This window comes from Nothoprocta perdicaria, unplaced genomic scaffold, assembly GCF_003342845.1.
Source record: "Nothoprocta perdicaria isolate Ctin4 unplaced genomic scaffold, notPer1 scaffold_108, whole genome shotgun sequence".
Lineage (NCBI taxonomy): Eukaryota > Metazoa > Chordata > Aves > Tinamiformes > Tinamidae > Nothoprocta > Nothoprocta perdicaria.
In genome coordinates, this window is record NW_020454183.1 from 1,778,332 (window position 1) to 1,795,629 (window position 17,298).

General features: G+C 37.5%; 1 protein-coding gene across 1 annotated transcript in view; it reads left to right on the forward strand.

The window, feature by feature from the left end:
• Window positions 1–17,298, forward strand: part of PPP4R3A (protein phosphatase 4 regulatory subunit 3A) — a 36,833-nt gene extending 19,535 nt beyond the window's left edge. The window contains exons 5-15 of the mRNA XM_026046623.1: window positions 6,873–6,950; window positions 7,052–7,168; window positions 7,502–7,618; window positions 8,511–8,642; window positions 8,745–8,847; window positions 9,558–9,716; window positions 10,696–10,865; window positions 12,435–12,577; window positions 14,794–14,984; window positions 15,387–15,613; window positions 16,515–17,298. Of these exons, the coding sequence (XP_025902408.1) occupies window positions 6,873–6,950; window positions 7,052–7,168; window positions 7,502–7,618; window positions 8,511–8,642; window positions 8,745–8,847; window positions 9,558–9,716; window positions 10,696–10,865; window positions 12,435–12,577; window positions 14,794–14,984; window positions 15,387–15,613; window positions 16,515–16,628 (1,551 nt within the window). The 3' untranslated portion in view covers window positions 16,629–17,298. The remainder of the gene's footprint in view (window positions 1–6,872; window positions 6,951–7,051; window positions 7,169–7,501; window positions 7,619–8,510; window positions 8,643–8,744; window positions 8,848–9,557; window positions 9,717–10,695; window positions 10,866–12,434; window positions 12,578–14,793; window positions 14,985–15,386; window positions 15,614–16,514) is intronic.

Genomic DNA, 17,298 nt, shown 5'->3' on the forward strand with positions numbered 1-17,298 from the left:
CAAGAAAGGCTTGTGTATCCAGGCGAGTCTCTCTGAAGGATCTTGGCCTCTTTGCAAGCATTGACTCGAGTTGTGAGTGCGGTAGATGTTGTCTTGAGAGGCAGAGGGAAGAGCTGTTTAGTAATATTGGTGTCAGTGGTTAATACTGGGAGAGATCTTGAACTTGGGGAGCTTTGGAAGGGAAATTGAAGAGGAAGACCTAGTACTGCAAAATCATCAAGAATGCATTTGCCATCAACCAAGAAGGTAATTTGATAAAGAACTAGTGGCTAATTAGCTTCCGTTTGTTTTTTATCTCTTATAAGCTGTGTTAGATTTGTAAGGGTGTCTGGGTGAGAATAGCACTGCTTAGTATGGTTGCAGACTTAGTTGCAGTTGACAGGTGAACTGAAGGCCCAGAGCTTCAGTGATCTACATCTCTGAACCTTCCCTTCCTTCTGCTGCTATTGGCTGTGATTTGGGGGGAATAAAGTTTAGTTTCTGGGTAGTGGAGCCAGGATAGCTAGCATTGCCTAACTTTCCAAATAAGATAAATATTTCAGGTTGTTGAAATGCTTTGTACAGCTTCACACAGGAGTACCACACAAGTCAGACTATACGTTCTGTGCTGTACTGTAATTCCTGGGCCTTTCAGAGGGCAGCCCTCTGGCATGGAGGGCAAACTCCCTGAATGTGTAAGATTTTGTTGGGAAGCATCGTCAGTTCTTGGTTTTGAGGGAATTCAAGTTGGATCTGGCACATCATGTGCTCATTGTGCTTATGAGATTAAAAGGCTGGATAAATTTGTATATTTTTCCAATTCTCGTAATGTAGCTCAAAGCAAAGATTTAAACTACTTATCTGGAGTTTTTTTCATTTCTTTATACAGAAGTGTTTCAGATTGCACTGGTCTACGTTTCTACCTTCTAAAGTTGCATTCTACCCCTTCTTTTTTACCTCATTCCTGCTATCCATAAATAAAATGTGTGATAATGTTCTTCTCATTTCTTTTTGTAGAATAAATAATACTGAGATCAAAGTTGAAAGACTGCTTTATTTCAGTTCACTGTTATGACTGGTTCTTATTATAGTTCTTCCTTCAGTGTGGTTTGACATTCATTTTTTAGCTGGTCATATCACAGTACTTTCTTCAGGACTTAGGTCATGAAATGTTTAAAATTGACTGTAACTACACCCCAGTCAGGGGAGTCCCTGGCATTCATTGCTTTAAACCTTCCAGATCCTGCTTTTTTACTCATCTTACCAATGTGTTTGCAAAACTGTTTCTTTTTTGAGTTATTATTAAGTGAAGAGTTTCTGGGATGCTTCATGGTAATTTATTGCGAGTCACACATACGTCTCGAGTCCTTTGTTTCTGCAGGGAATGTGCAATATAGGCAGCCGTGCTGGTGTGGGTAACTTCAGGTTCTCTCCGTAGACCAGGCGGCCTACAATAGAAGAGTTAGGATTTTAGTAAATGATCTCAGAAAGGTTCGAGTAAACTTACCTGTGAGCAACTGGTATCCCGCAATTCCCGTGCCTGCAATTCTGTTGTTTTGTGTGACTGACTCTGAGGAGTAGAAGAAGAAAATATGTTTTGATAAAAAGATGAGCTCTGAAGGAATCCGTGTATCAGACTAAAGTGAGACCCTGTCGTGGCCTCACCTCACCTTAACTCAAACACACCTAGAGAAAAGTGATTGGAAATCTGTATGTGAATGTTTGTTAACAGCTCCCTGGTTGGGCTGTGCTGCTTGTGTCCTTTGCTTTATGACAGGCCAACTGACTTGACCTGAGATTACAGCTGTGTTCTATTTCAGCTGTTTTCTGTCCAGATAAAGTCCATGTAAAGTCAGCTTTTCAGTTATAACTAGTTAATTCTGTAACTTGGACTAACTTCTGCATGGAGGCCAGACTAGGGAATTGAAGGATGTGCTGGTTCTTGGCATTATGGCTTTCAAAAAGGTTAGGAAAGATGTTGGACCTTTGGAAAAGAAGGCCCACAAGATACCCACATCCCTGGTTTTGCCTTGTCCGGTGAGCAAGTAGCTTTTGCCTCTTCTGGGGTAAAAGCAGGAATGGAGAGTAGGTCACCTTTGGCACTTCGGATTTAACAACTATGTTAATTCCTCTTCATTAAGTTTTGATTTCCCTTATTTTTTTTTCCTAAAATGCTTAAACTGATTGCCTCTGTGTGGAGTTAAGTTTATTTGTGGTAAAGGCTGTCATGTTCATCAAGTGCTCACTGTGCTCTGTATAATAAACCCAGGAGAGCCGCATTTCCAGTCTCCAGAATTAACAGCTGTAGAAACTTGCTCACTTACAGGTTTTATGATCAGCTTGTACAGCAGGTACAAAGAAAGAGATATATGACATTTTTTTCCAATTTCAGCCCTTCCTATTATGCTCTCAGAGCTTGGGGTCCAGCCCATTGTAGCCTTGGGATGTGATAGCCACCCGGGAGCCTTGCTGAGACACGGAGCTCACCAAGCTTGAGAGAGGGGGTGGGACAGGTAAGTAGTGTTTCTTACTTTATATGACGCTCTTTTGCAATTTAAAAATACATACTAATGTTCACACTGGAGGCCACCAGTTTTTTTTTTCCCTTTGTATTACAAACTAGTTCTTAAAAAAACAACCAAAAATTTGCAAAACTGCGCCATAGAGTGAGCAAACACTGTTTCCTTCTATTCTCTACCCCCTTTCTCATTGGCGTGTTCTTTTTGCCAGCAAGATCCTGTGGTGTTTATAACTTGGAGAATACAGATTGTTGTTAGGATTACTGCAGAGTTTGTTATCTTGGATTTTCAGGAAACTGGAGAGTGGAAAGGGAAGGGGAAATACACATTTAAGTAGTTAGTGCTTAGTGGAACAGTGATAACGTGGCATTACTGGTAAATCAGATTTTTTAAGATACTGAACTTGTTTTACTGATAGTTCCTCTGCCTCCTTCTAATAACTGAAGTTTGTGGGCATGTACATTTTACTAGATATAGGAGTGGAAATAAGCCATTCTTCATTTTAAATATGGAATTGCCTTTTACAGATAGTAAATTATCCTTACCAAAGTTTCTAGAAATCAAATATGAATCCTCTATCCTTAAAGGATTTGGGGTAAGAGCTGTGTCACATAAAGAGTGTTGCCCAGATAGAGGAGGATTAGGACGTCTGCAGCAGGTGAGCTGTTTCATAGTACTAGCTGATTTAGGAATAATTCTAATTTGAGATCTATTTGACAGCATAATTTACTGTGAAGTGTAGAAGAACACTTTCTGTGGGAAAGTGCTTGATGAAAGAAGTTTGCAAGAGTTGCATGGTGATGGTTTCTGTATTGATTTCGTTGTTGTCGAAAGTGATTTTGAAATGGTGCTGCTACTCCAGTATGTTGTCTGACGTGGAAACAGCTCATTGATAGCGAGTGAAAGGCATGTGTAGGAAGACAGGCTGAGATAAAGAAGATCAAAACCTTTTAAACCATGAGATCTTTTATTGTGGTTGTGGGAAGGAATGCTTGTTTGAAACTGTAGTTCTCTATTTGCTGGTAATATTTTATAAAACATTCGCTTTCTGGGCTGAAATATCCATAAATGATAGCCTAAAATGAACATGCAAGTGGAAAACAGGATCAAAACTATTCTCTTTTTGCATTTAGTTTCAACTGAGTTTCTTGGGCAGTTTTTGAGAAGGGATTTTTTCTTCATTTATTTACAATCAAACGTGCAGTGTCCAATGGCTGAAAGTTAGCAGTGTTCAGTGGAAAATGACCTACTTTTGAAGAGCATTTTAAGCGCGTTTTGGAAGGAGAAGGAGTTGCTTTGAAAATTGATTCACAGTTTCAAAATTCTGCTTTGTCTGTGGGTTTTCTTGTTTTTAAACATCAAAATGTTTGAGTGAGAGGACAGCCTGGTTAAATTCCATCTTCATCAGCTTTGAAAGATGTTCAAAACATAGAAGCATCTACTTAGAGCATGCTGAAGTGTAAATAAGTATACTTGGTGTTTGGCATATGCATATTTTTGGCATTGAATGTTTAATCATTTCTAGCATGGAGAAATCATATAGCTTAATTTTGAGATGATTCTGTAAACTGTCTTTTAACATTTTTGGTTTTGCTTGGAAGAACTTTATGACCTTCACAGTGTCTGGGATATACCCAGGTGGATATGGATACCTGTCTGTATTGAGAGACCAGATGTTAGAGAGAATTATTTACTCTGTATTTATTTCACAGGCATAGATCTTTTCAAAATTTTCCAAGATGCAAAAAGAAAAAAACAAAACCAAAATCAGAGTACATTTGTATAATTCTCATGTTCAGCGTTGGTGCTTTTTAACTTCTGAAATACCTGAACTCTGCTGTCTCGGGCGTTTTCATCCGTTCTGGTAGTGTAGCTCAAGAATGCATCTTTAAATAGACTATCTTGTCAGTAATTTTACAACCTTTTATATACAGATAAATACATAGGTTATTGTATCTAGCATTTTCATTGCAGTCACAAGTTTTCTATAGATGGGAGAGACCTTTTTATGTTAATAACAACCAGTCTGCCTTTTACCAAGCGCCTGGAACAAGACTGACTTGAAACATAGTTCAGGGGACTTTTATTTCCTGGTTGCTTTTATTTTCTTCAAATGACTGCAAAAGAAATTGCTTATTTCCCATGAAAGGAATTTCTGGGGTGGAGTATTGTGAATCACTCGGTTACTCTACTGCTTTTAAGGGGATCAGATATATGTTGAGGATGAGAGATTCCAGAAAATACTGATAACTTAAATTACAATATATTTATAAAAAATTGGGGGAAGAGATGCTAATGGTGTGGAAAACCTTTCAGTATTATATTTAGAAAAGAATTGTAGAATGCCATATTATGTTACACATTTGGAGTGTTGAAACCAGTTACGTTCACACCTTTGGCACATTCCTCCTGAAACCTTAAGCGTCCGCACTGAATTCTTCACCGGGTGATGTTGGTGGGGCAGGACGGGTGCCCTGCAGCAGGGCAGGGCTGAGGCGGCCCGGCCAGGCAGGCGCTGCCCCTTAGGACTCCGCAGTGTCCCCCTGCAAATGTCCCTTCCCTGGGGCGGCTCCAGTGGGACATAAGTGAGTCCCACAAATCACCAGCAGCGAACGTTGCGCACAGTTTGGGGGAAAGGGCTATTAGGAGTCGCTTGTTTTTGCTTCCTTTTCTCTCCTCATGGCCTTCCACATTTTAACTTTAAAAAGTTTTTTGTTTTTGCTTTTGCTGCTATTGTTGTTTTGTTTTGTTTGTTTTTGTTGCTGATACCTTGGGAAATCCTGTGTTCCTTGCAGTGCAGTAGGACCCTAATCACGGCTGTGCTCAGCCTTGAGCTGTTTTTCCCCATGACCATTCTGAGATGTTTCTGGGGCGTTGGCTGCACCTTAACCTCAGGCCTTGTATTAGAGGTGAAAACTTCCACAGAGCAACCAGTCCCACTGCCCAAGGGGAAATAAGCAGGCAGCTTTTCTCTTAAGTTTGTTAGGTCAGGTGGCTTTCATTGCTCTTTTTCCTGGATTCACCTAGATAGAACATCAAGCATTTTAGTCTTTTCTAAACTGTACTGTTAATAGTGGGCAATAACTTGCATGTTCTTCAAAGGAACTGGTTTTGGTTTTAGAGGTTGCCATCTATAATGTTTTATTTGAGTAAACATGTATGTCAGTCTCTCTCCTGTATTTATGTTACCTGTAATGTCTATTGAGTTAAATGTTGGAACTAAACAGCTGGATACCAAGTGGTCACATATCCTTATAATCTTTCCTTGCAGCTTAAGTGTCTTAAAATCAAAGTGTAAGAAAATGCAAGAAAGTTTGTTCGGGTGTAGCTGTAGTGCCTGCCTGATTCTGCATTAGGCTCTGCGCACAGAAGCAGGACCTAAATGAGGTGGTAAAACCCCACCTCATTTTCGATGAGGGGGTGATGCTTGCAGTGTCGGTACCTTTGCAGAAGTACCTTGCAGCCTGACATTCTGGGCCCTTTTTGGAAAATCGCTTCATTTTTGGCATATGTTTTTCTTTTTAAAGCAAATGCTGTCAAGTACTATATCGTATTTGGGAGAGGTTGAGGAGGGCTTTGCTTCTGTTTTTTAATGTAGCTGTTAGACTAGTAAAGCTTAGGGGGAGGGTAAGCCCTGCTTTTTGCTCAGGCCTGTTGATACATATCAGTAATGTTTTGGCCACTGTTTGTGGTTTTGCTAAGCTACAGCAGCAAGAAAAATAACTAAGTGGTTTTTAATTGCTGCCAGCCAGAAGGCTCAATGAGCGCTGCAGCTAGTAGCAACACTTATTTTAATGTGGTTTCCAGAGCCACCCTATTCACAACAGGGGGAGATGGAATCTCCCTCATCACTCCTGTCACCGTGCATGTGTTTTGCTCCTGTTGCTACGCTCTCATAACATTGCAAAGCTGAATACACATGGACAGGGCTGCGTGGAGAGAACGTGGTTCTCGTAAGGCCAAAATGTTTGGGGCAAAGGTTTTGCAGCATGATTTAGGGGCAAGGACACGGGCTGAGGGGGAAAGGAGGTAAAGAAGAAGGCATAGGCAAAAAGATGAAGGTGGCAGCAGAAAGAGGGCAACCAAAGGTGATACAAGATAAATCACAACTAAGGATGAAACTTGAGCAGGGACGGAAGGGCCGAGGGGGGAGCCAGCTGGTCATGAGGAAAGCTCCAAGATCCAGCAAAACTCCATTTGTTTTAATGTACTTGAAAATGGCACTAGACGGTTGCTGCTTCTATGACTATAGACAGCACACAATGGTGTTCTCTCTCTTAATTGCAGGAGGCATGGCTTGCAAGAACTTTATATTATGCTTGGATGCCTTTTGGCATTGTCAAATAAACAAATGGTATTGTTTTGCCTTTGTAGGAAGATGAAAAGTTTCTGACAGACTTGTTTGCACAGCTAACAGATGAAGCCACAGATGAGGAGAAAAGACAGGAATTGGTAAGAAATCCGTAAAATACACATGAAAGGGACAGTTACTACAAAGTGATACTTGCATCCTGTTTTTCGTTATCAACTAATATGTTAATCTTGTATTTCAGGTAAATTTTCTTAAAGAGTTTTGTGCATTCTCTCAAACATTGCAACCTCAAAACCGAGATGCATTTTTTAAAACTTTGTCAAATATGGGCATCCTGCCAGCACTAGAAGTAATATTGGTAAGTTAGCTCACTTTTCTTTGTCATAACAATTATTTTTCTCCAGAAAATGGTTTAAAAAGTAAGCAAGCCAAACTTTAGTCATGTGGTTTTTACTTCATTTATCTTAAAATTTCCCATCTTTATGTACTGTGTGGTGTGCTGTTGACTAAGAAAATAGGGAAACAGACCCTGTTCCCAAGGACAGGGAAACTATAAAATATATTTTAACTTACTTTAGTAATATTTAAGTATGACGTGTAAATAGTAGTTTAGAAGTATGTGAGTTCTTTGTCATTCATTTTAAAAACTTTTATTTTAAGTAAACAGCAATGTTTTACCTGGCTCTTTTAGGGTATGGATGATGCACAAGTACGAAGTGCAGCCACTGACATATTCTCATATTTGGTTGAATACAACCCATCTATGGTACGAGAGTTCGTCATGCAGGAAGCACAGCAGAATGATGATGTAAGTAGAAGGTCTCCAGATAATAGTATTAGCGTTGTTTTACTCGGTTCCTATGTCATATTTTCATATTATTGTATTGTTATAGCCTTAAAAAGAGCCCTACAGCCCTAAAAATACAGCCTTGAAAACAGCAAATATTTAGATCCATCTTAGACGTTCTCATCTGCTTTCGAGTTGTAAGAAAACCAAATATATTTTTCAATGATGGACTCCTAAATATATGATATACAATATGAATTTTGATCTTAGCATGGACATGTTTCTAATTTACTGCATCTACTGTGTTTCGTTTATTGATCACAGATGTAGAAAGTGATAGCAAGCATATAGAGATTCCTAAATGCAAATACTATTTACTGTTTTTACCTATTATTAGTCCAAAGTGTGTGTGTAAAAAACAAGTTTGTACGTGAGGATAATCTCATCAATTACTGAGGTAAATTAATTAATTAAATTCAGTGGCATTAATCAGACCTGTAAAGTTTGCTGCTGTACTTTTGCAGAAAGAAGACTTAGCTATGTATGCAAAGGAAGATCCTGATTGAAAGTTCTGTCGTATTGAAAGATTTCTACAAACTAAGTCCCTTAGGAGACTGTTGAGTATCACCCTCTGTTCATTGCACATTTTTTATTTTCAGTTCAAACTGAAGTCTAATTGAAGATTCTTACTTTAAGAAGCATTTTTAGGTGCTTTGAAAGATTCTTGGTGCCACTAGCTGCAGAATTTGTCTTTGGCAGGCAAAATTCATTTGTTTCCCTTAGTGGGGTTTTTTTTTAATCTGATATAGCCCCATTTTTGACCAGGCAGCATTCCTTGTAGGAGAGATTTTCAGACTTTGGGCAAGGGAGTGCCATTAGAGTTGATTTTTGCTTCTTTTCTTTTTCCCATTAGGATATATTACTCATTAACCTCATTATAGAACACATGATTTGTGACACGGATCCAGAACTTGGAGGGGCAGTGCTACTAATGGGTTTGCTTCGTACTTTAGTTGATCCAGAAAACATGCTTGCCACTGCCAATGTAAGTAAATACCCTCAAGTGAAATTGCAGTTTGGGTTTCTGAAGTGTTTGGTGATGTATGTTACATATATAATATTAACATTAAGCTTCTTAATTCTTTAGAAAACAGAAAAGACAGAGTTCTTGGGTTTCTTCTACAAACATTGTATGCACGTGCTCACAGCCCCGTTATTGGCCAATACTACAGAGGACAAGCCTAGCAAAGGTAATACTGCTCTGTATGGACACATCAGAGGCTACTGAATGTCAATGTTTAAAATGGAACAACTGTCAAAGGATTTTTAAAAAGGCTAAATCTGGCCTATTTTTGATATTTTGATATTCCTTTTTTCTCTCCACTTAAAAGGCTAGAGTAAATATTGATGTAATTACATTTTATATATTGATATCATTGTATACTAGAATTGTTAAGAACCTGAGCCTTTTGGTTTCTTGTACAGTGCTTTTGTTAAAAGGCATAATGGGTCATATTACTGATGCAAATGCAGTCAGGATGCTGTGTATCAGGCCAGATTTTATTGTACATATGTATATGTATGTGTGTATGTGTAGATATGTAGACAGGCAGGCATCAGAATAAGATTTGGTCAAGCAAGCCTGACAACTTGTGTAGTGTAAGTGCTTTATTTCATGAACATTTTAGACACTTGAAACATTTTCCAGGTATAACAGTTTCTATATTTTAAGCGTATTTTCTGCCATACCCGTATGCTAGAAAAAAACTCCAGTCTCCAACAGGCTTGTTTGTTTTCTACTTTAAACATTAACCTTCCAGCATATTTCCTAAGCTAGCTGTGGGAGTACACAACAGCTTGAAAGTGTTTGCCAGACTGCACTTGCATATTTGAAGCTACTGTTCAAATATCATATTCTAAAATATGTGTAATAGTGGTTTTTTGTTTGTTTTTATTACAGATGATTTTCAGACAGCCCAGCTCTTGGCATTAATACTGGAGTTGCTAACGTTCTGTGTAGAGCATCACACTTACCACATAAAGAACTACATTATCAACAAAGACATCCTGCGGAGGGTGCTTGTTCTCATGGCCTCAAAGCACGCTTTCCTGGCGTTGTGTAAGTCTGAAAGCTCAAGATAAAACTGGTATTTTAGGAGAATGAATTTTGATATATCTTCATTCTCCCCGAAGAAGACTGTTAAAAATTTCTTGACAAATTTTGACTAATTACAGAAATTCTACCATATCTTATTTTTTTTTTCCATTGTGTAGATCAATTTTTTTACCATTTTATAGCGGGCAGCTAGAATTAGCAAATAATTTTGGATTTACAAATGACTTTTCTAAAATACATAAGGTTTTTTTTGTAGAGTCATGAATTGAAAAGATGATCTCTCAAAATTAAATGTCCAAAGAGAAACTTCATAACTTTTTGATATTTATTGAGTAGAAATAACCAAAAGTCACCTAAGATTTTGAATTTGGAGCCCTTCACTAGTCATGTTTCATGTAACACTAGTTGCTAACCAAAATGTATCTGCCTTGAGAGAACTATTATTCTGCCTGCTGTACATGCATGGGCATTCACCAATGTGGATGTGCTCTGGTGTTTCAGAAAGAGCTTTAAAAAGATGTAAACTAGTCTTTGCTTTGTTGTGTGTATGAAGAAAAAGTCATTTACCAATTTGAAAATGAGATAGTTCACATTCTAATCAAGCATTACTTAATTAAATGTAATCAAGCCCACTCAAATGAGCAAATTTCCCTGGTCTCACCGAGGAAAAGGAAAATCCCTTATGATAGAGCTTTTCAAATTAAAGAGCAATACACCTCTGTGTTAGTAATAATCTAGCTGAACATTAGTATGTTACTTCTTCAGTGGTCAGAGGTTGTCTTACTTGCAGAATTATGATGGAGGATTTCTTTATGAAAAAAGGAATAATGAAACTTGAGCAGTATAGTCTAGATCTTTATGAAGCAGAGTATATCTGAGTGTGTTTTAGTTTGCAGATTTCCATGAATAATGCGAAATCATTTCTCATTTTTTTTTCTTTTGCATTTAAAAAGCATAGCTATTAAAACCATTTCTGTTTCAGGTGCCCTTCGTTTCAAGAGAAAGATTATTGGACTAAAGGATGAATTCTACAACCGTTACATAATGAAAAGTTTTTTGTTTGAACCTGTGGTCAAAGCATTTCTAAATAATGGTTCCCGTTATAACTTAATGAACTCTGCCATAATAGAGATGTTTGAATTTATCAGAGTGGTGAGTGCTAAAGTCAGTTCTGTATTGTTTAAACTTGTGGTTCAAACAAACATTTATGCCCTAAATTAAGTAACAATGAAGATGTGATCTTACGATATCTGTATTTAAACTACCGTTATTTTGTACCACTGGTAATTCTTTATGTTCAAACTATACCGTGATTTGAAAATCGAGTTGAGTTGATACTGAGTGTTGCATCTGTAGTCGAAGTGCCCAGAGTGAAAAGCAATCCTAATCACATTTCATCATGCAGATTGGATGATCTGCTTAGGATAGGTATGTCGTTTGAAACTACTGCTATGAAATCTTCAAATTTAGTTATGCCCTATAATGACTTCAATTCTACAGAATATGGAAACATACAGGCAAGAGATCCGTCTTTTCTAATTCTGTTAATGAAGTGCATAAAAATCCCTCTGTGGGGAGCTTTGTGAAGATAAAGAGACTGGTTTGGTTGTCAGTAGAGTGCTGGTTCCTCAATGTTGTCTTCATGGAGGTGCTGACAAGGTGCTGTACAGACCCTAAATGTGGTATGGAGAAGGACAAGCTAGGTAGTGCAGTGGGCAGGTTGTGAAGAAGCACGTGGATGGGGAAAAAAAAGGTTTTGTCACCTATTGAAATCTTCCAAGGTGAGGATCTCCTCTTTTGAGATGGAGTTCCCGAGGTAAATGGAGATAAACTGATATATATTTTATATATTCATATATAAATGAAGATAAACTGAGATAAATTGATCTTAGTGGAAGAGTTGGTGAGAAAAGGATTTGGAGCTTAAAAAAAAAAAAAATTAAATCCATATAGGTGGCCATGACTTCTGTGGTGTGTTTTCTCAGTCATCTGTAGGAAATGGAGATGATTTCGCATTTTATTTTAATTTGAAAATAAGTCATGTTTTATTTTCCCATCCTTTTTCCACTTACATACCAAGATCACATTTCCAGAACACTTTTGAGCCTTTGTAAATAATTTCTGTCTTTTAAAAATTTTCTCTGTGGTTATTTTTAAGGAGAAAAAAAAGAAGAAAAATCTGTCTTTCTATTGTTACTGATGTATTATCAATCATAAGAGGTGACCCTTGAGCAAGCAACCCAAACAGAAGGCAATCAGTGCATCGATTCCTGTCTCTTTGCTTGTCCCTAGATGATGGCAGCTCCCAAATTTAGTCTCCAGGGCTTTTCAGGGACTGAGCAGTGTGACAGGAACCAAATCATGTGCAGGAGCAGCTCTCTTATCCCAGTGAGATGCAGACCTGCACACACCTTTGAGCAGCCACTGCCCTCCCTTCCTGCAGCAAAAGGGTCTGGAGCTTTTCCTGGAGGACCTTCAATATGCCTGACTTGTGCAGTCACAGTGGAAAGCCTTGATACTTCTTCCTGAAGGAAAATACCTAGATTTAGGCTTTTAACTGCACCTGTATGTCTAATAGTATTTTTTCTGAGATAATTACCTATGAAATACTTAAAATAATCCAGCATTTCATTTACAGCGTGATAAAATTTCTTATATTGTATTAAAAAATGCATTGATTTGAACCAGAATGAATCACTTTATGACTCTTTCTTCCTATAGGAAGATATAAAATCATTAACCGCCCACGTGATTGAAAATTACTGGAAAGCACTGGAAGATGTTGACTATGTGCAGACATTCAAAGGGTTGAAACTACGATTTGAGCAACAAAGAGAAAGACAAGATAATCCAAAACTTGACAGGTAAATGCACTTATCTGCTCTCATTAGTATTTCAGTGCTCAAATTCTGTTTCGGGAACATCGGTTGTTCTTTGTGTGATTGTGAGAAGTATAAATAACATTGGCTGCTGTTTGCATCTCCAGCATTGTTGAATTTTAAATAACATTGTTCCCCCCCTTCCCACTTCTCCAGGAGTAATGGCAAGTGATAGTATCCTAAATGTACGTGCACTATTGTAATGAGGATGGGAGCCTATCAGTATCTGAAACTCATTTGATGGATATTGGATTACCACCTTTAAGTTGAAAGATTGCTCTTTCATGAATTATTGCGTGGATTTTTCTTTCAAAAATTCATGTGGCAGGTTTCTTCTCATTTTAGTCAGTGACAGGAGTAGACATGCAGATATCTAGATAACCTCTGCTAAAAGTCACTGAGAAATAGAATTTGTGAAGAAATTTTCAGCAATACTTTTTGTGACTGTTACACTTGCTGACAGAGTGCCACAGAATGTGCTATCGCACTTAAATCATTCCTTCTGTGGTGCCAGAGCAGAAGTTCCCTTCCACGTCGTACACAGTTCCCCACAGTGGTAGGGTGTATAAAAGTGTGTAAAAGTAAAAAAAATAGTACTGCATAACTGCATTTGTGTTTGGTGAATGGTTTTACTTGGTGCAAACAAATAGATGTGAGTAAACATCCTACTCTTCATAATCATTAACATGATCTTAATCTTATGCTATTAGTTTGAACTGATTCGCAAACGCGTGAAAAAATACAAATTCTGATTAGCCATGCTTGGACAAGATGAATTTTCAAACTTCTAGGATATTACATTTCATGCCACAAGTTTTCTTAAGCAATATGTTAAAATCTGCAGCATATTCAGCAGAATATGTCAAGATCTGCAGAAATAAAATGAGAGTATAGTCGTAAATGTGGTTTCAAGTACTGAAGCACTTGTAAGAGCTTTTGCTGGGTCTGCAGTTAGGAGCATTGGTGGGTTACAGGTGGGATGTTTCTCGCTTGTGTCCGATGAGCTTGTCCCTAGAACAGCTGTGAAATCCAAGCCCAGTGGTTCTGACATCAGTGCATGTTTTAGAATATTCTTGAGTAATTTCAGCTGAGGATAAATAAAAATGGTCTTTTTTGGTATAAGTGAAACTAATGGTGTATAGTTTTACCTACTAAGTGTATGAAAGAAACTACAACTTGAAGAGGTTTGTATCTGGCCTGGCTTTTCTTTTTTTCTTCCTGCGTGTTACCAAGTGGCTCTGCAAGCCATGGCACAGTCTGGTCCTAAGTGAAGAAAGAGAATTAAGAAAAATGTGAAAAATAACCCAAATCTGTTCACACATTTTAGTGATGAATAATTGACTAAGGAAAGAGGCCAACAATTTTGGTGGCATGGGCCAAAGGAGTATCAGAGGAATGCTGCTTAAGTGCTAGCAGAACTTCAGTTTACATCCTGTTTGAAAGGATATGCGTTATATAGATACAGATGATGGCATTGGCAACCAATTTATTCAGAATTAGGTTTATTTAAAAAAAAAAAAAAAAAGCTTAGAATTATTTTTTGCCTTTCAGTTTCTTAATTTTTACCTTGGGCTTTTCCTGCAGTCTGCAGTGCAAGACCCCTTCCTTAAACAGAATAAACTCAGACTGTCGTATTCGTATCTTTAATCCAGTAACAGGAACTTTATGAAAAACACTGAATTCGAGATTAACGCTGTTTTCAGTAAAGTTAGAACAAAAGTTACAAAAACTAACATTACTAAACGTTACTAAAACTAACAGCACTTTGGACCCCAAGTACTGATGGCTTATGAAGTGTAATTAAAAAAATTAATCTGTAGTTTCAAACTCTTTTTATAGCATTTTATTTATCTGTGCAAACTATTGTACCACACCTGAATGAAACACATAAATGACATTTATGAAAAAGACATTTAATTAAGTTGTTAGTAATGTACAGAAATTTTAGGTGGATATAATACTACATGGTTCTGCAGAGATACTTTTAGAAAGTGCTTTAAAAAGAAAAAAAGCGTCATTTATGTTGAAAACATAAAGGTGCATGTTTCATGATAATTTGCTATATTGTAGATGCTGATACTTTTATTGTTTTGCAATATTTGTATCTGTAACAAGTCCGTGTAAACGTCAAATATGAATGCTGTGTTTTATTAACATGGGTAAGTTGTTGGTTCAGAAGTTTTTCAATCTGTTGTTTGCAGTATGCGCTCCATTTTGAGGAACCACCGATACCGGAGGGATGCTAGAACCCTGGAGGATGAGGAGGAAATGTGGTTTAATACTGATGAAGATGATATGGAAGATGGAGAGGCAGTGGTGCCCCCTTCTGACAAGACTAAAAATGATGAAGATATTATGGACCCTATCAGTAAATTCATGGAGAGGAAAAAATGTAAGTGATGAGGTGATGATATATGGCTTGTGCAGAAGACCCAGCTTGTACTTTTTAGTTCTATTGCATTAAGAATTTGCTTGCATTGATATTTTAATTCATAACTATCAAAACTTGTGACACTGGACAGTCGGTTTGTTGTCTGTAAAACACAGTGGAACAAAATAACATTTAATTCTTAAAACATTTAAAAGACAGTCTTAGCTGGCAGTCATTTTCTTGTGTTTTATTTGGGTTTATAATTCATCATTTTACATATGAGAAGAATTCTATGACCTTTTCCCTTACCAAGCTATAGCATGATAAGCAAGTCTTAAGCATTTTTCCCCACACAAAATGATCTGTAATCAAGTATTTTGCTCACTAATGTTCCTTTGTTTTTTGCTTTTTTTCCACTCCCAGTAAAAGAAAGTGAAGAAAAGGAAGTTCTTCTGAAAACGAATCTGTCAGGACGTCAGAGCCCAAGTTTCAAACTTTCCTTTTCCAGTGGTACAAAATCCAACCTTACCAGCCAGTCATCTGCAAGTAACTTACCTGGCTCCCCAGGGTCTCCTGGATCCCCAGGGTCTCCTGGCTCTCCAGGATCTGTCTCTAAAAGCACATCCCAGATGGCAGCTATTACAACAAAGGTAATTTTGAACAGGCACAGAGCCACATAGGGTGACTTTATTGTCTCGGATTGGCATTTAGGACTGTTAGAATATGAGATGCTGCTTTCATAGTGAGTGTCTTTATTTCTGAGGTGTCAGGTTTGTATCTCAGTTTTCAGATACCTACTTAAGTGAAACAGTCCTTGAAGCCATTGTAGTCAAGTGCTGGTTAAGTTTCATAAAATGTAATGTACAGTAATTGGGGGAAGTTTTGAAAATCCCAGCACTTCCTCATGGGCTTAGAGGTGCCTAATCTTAATTTTTGTTGGGTTTTACAGTACAGGGAAGTTTTAATGTTTTTAAAGATGCTTTTTTTTTTTTTATTTGCCGAATGTTTTAATTGTTGTAACCTTCACAGTTCAGTCATGAAATACTTAAATTATTGAACGTTTAAACTAAATTTTTGATGAGTGACTGTGTTATAAAAGTATCCTCATTCAAAATTCAATTGGAAGGATGTTCCATGCCTGTTTCTGAAGTGCTGCCAGATCCCTCTTTGCTGCTGTTGTCCGTGCGGGGTGAAGGAAGTCCTTGTATAGACAGAGCTGCAGTGATGCAAGTGATCGTTAGCAAAACTAGGTAGATTTTTGATTTTCTTTTAATTTCTCTGGAAATACTGCCTCTAGTAGGTCTACTTGATGGCCAAAGCTCCATTTTGGATTTACTTATTTAGTTTCTTTTTTCTTTTTTATCTTCCAAACAAATGACATTTTTACTGAATGACATGCTGAAGGATTTTTCCATTTTTTTTTTTCAAAACTTCATATATCACTATTCTTATGGTGATACACTGTACAAAGGGCGTTTTCCGGTGCTTTGGAAAAAGCAATGTGCATTACGTTTTCTTAATTATAGTAATTGTGCCTGTCTTTCCCTGTAGGGAGGCCTTGTGGGACTTGTAGATTATCCTGATGATGATGAAGAGGATGATGAAGATGAAGATAAGGAGGAAACTTTACCATTGTCAAAGAAAGCAAAGCTCGAATCATCATAATGGCAACTGCTGAAGAACATTACTAGTTGAGAGAAGAATTCTTTATCCAAAAAACAAAACCACAACAAAGCAGCAATCTTTTGTGAATTACTGTGTGTGACACAGCTCAACATAAACACATGGATTTCTGCCAATCAAGTGCCAATTCAAAGGAGCAGAAGAAGGGGAAATACTTTGTTTAGGGGAAAGACTTAATGCCTTTGAGCTCTCCAGCTTGGACCACATGTTGCCCTTTTCTCAGGGAAGGAAATGGAAAAAGAAAAAAAAAAAAAAAAAAAGCCAACAGGGCAGGAGTTTTGTTAGTAGAACTCTGGATTGGCTGGTCAGTTGCTACAATTGGAATCTGCTTTCTTGGACCATGTATGAGACTTCTGAAGAAGAGGCGTTTTTTGCCATAATTCTTCACTAGTTAAGAATGCCAGCAGTTTCTTTGTATAAAAGAGACCTGCCTTTGAAATCGTACATTCTGAACATTTTAGTCAAGCTACAACAGGTTTTAAAAACCTCTGTGGGGGAGGGCTGAATATAAAGTTTCCTCTTTTTTTTTTTTTTTTTAAATCTGTTCCCTTTGCCCTTTAAACTGCAGATTTTTTTTTTAATTTTTTTTTTTTGGAGGTGGGGGGATTTGTCTGTCCCTTCTTGATTAAAGATTGAGTGGAATTCTAGATGT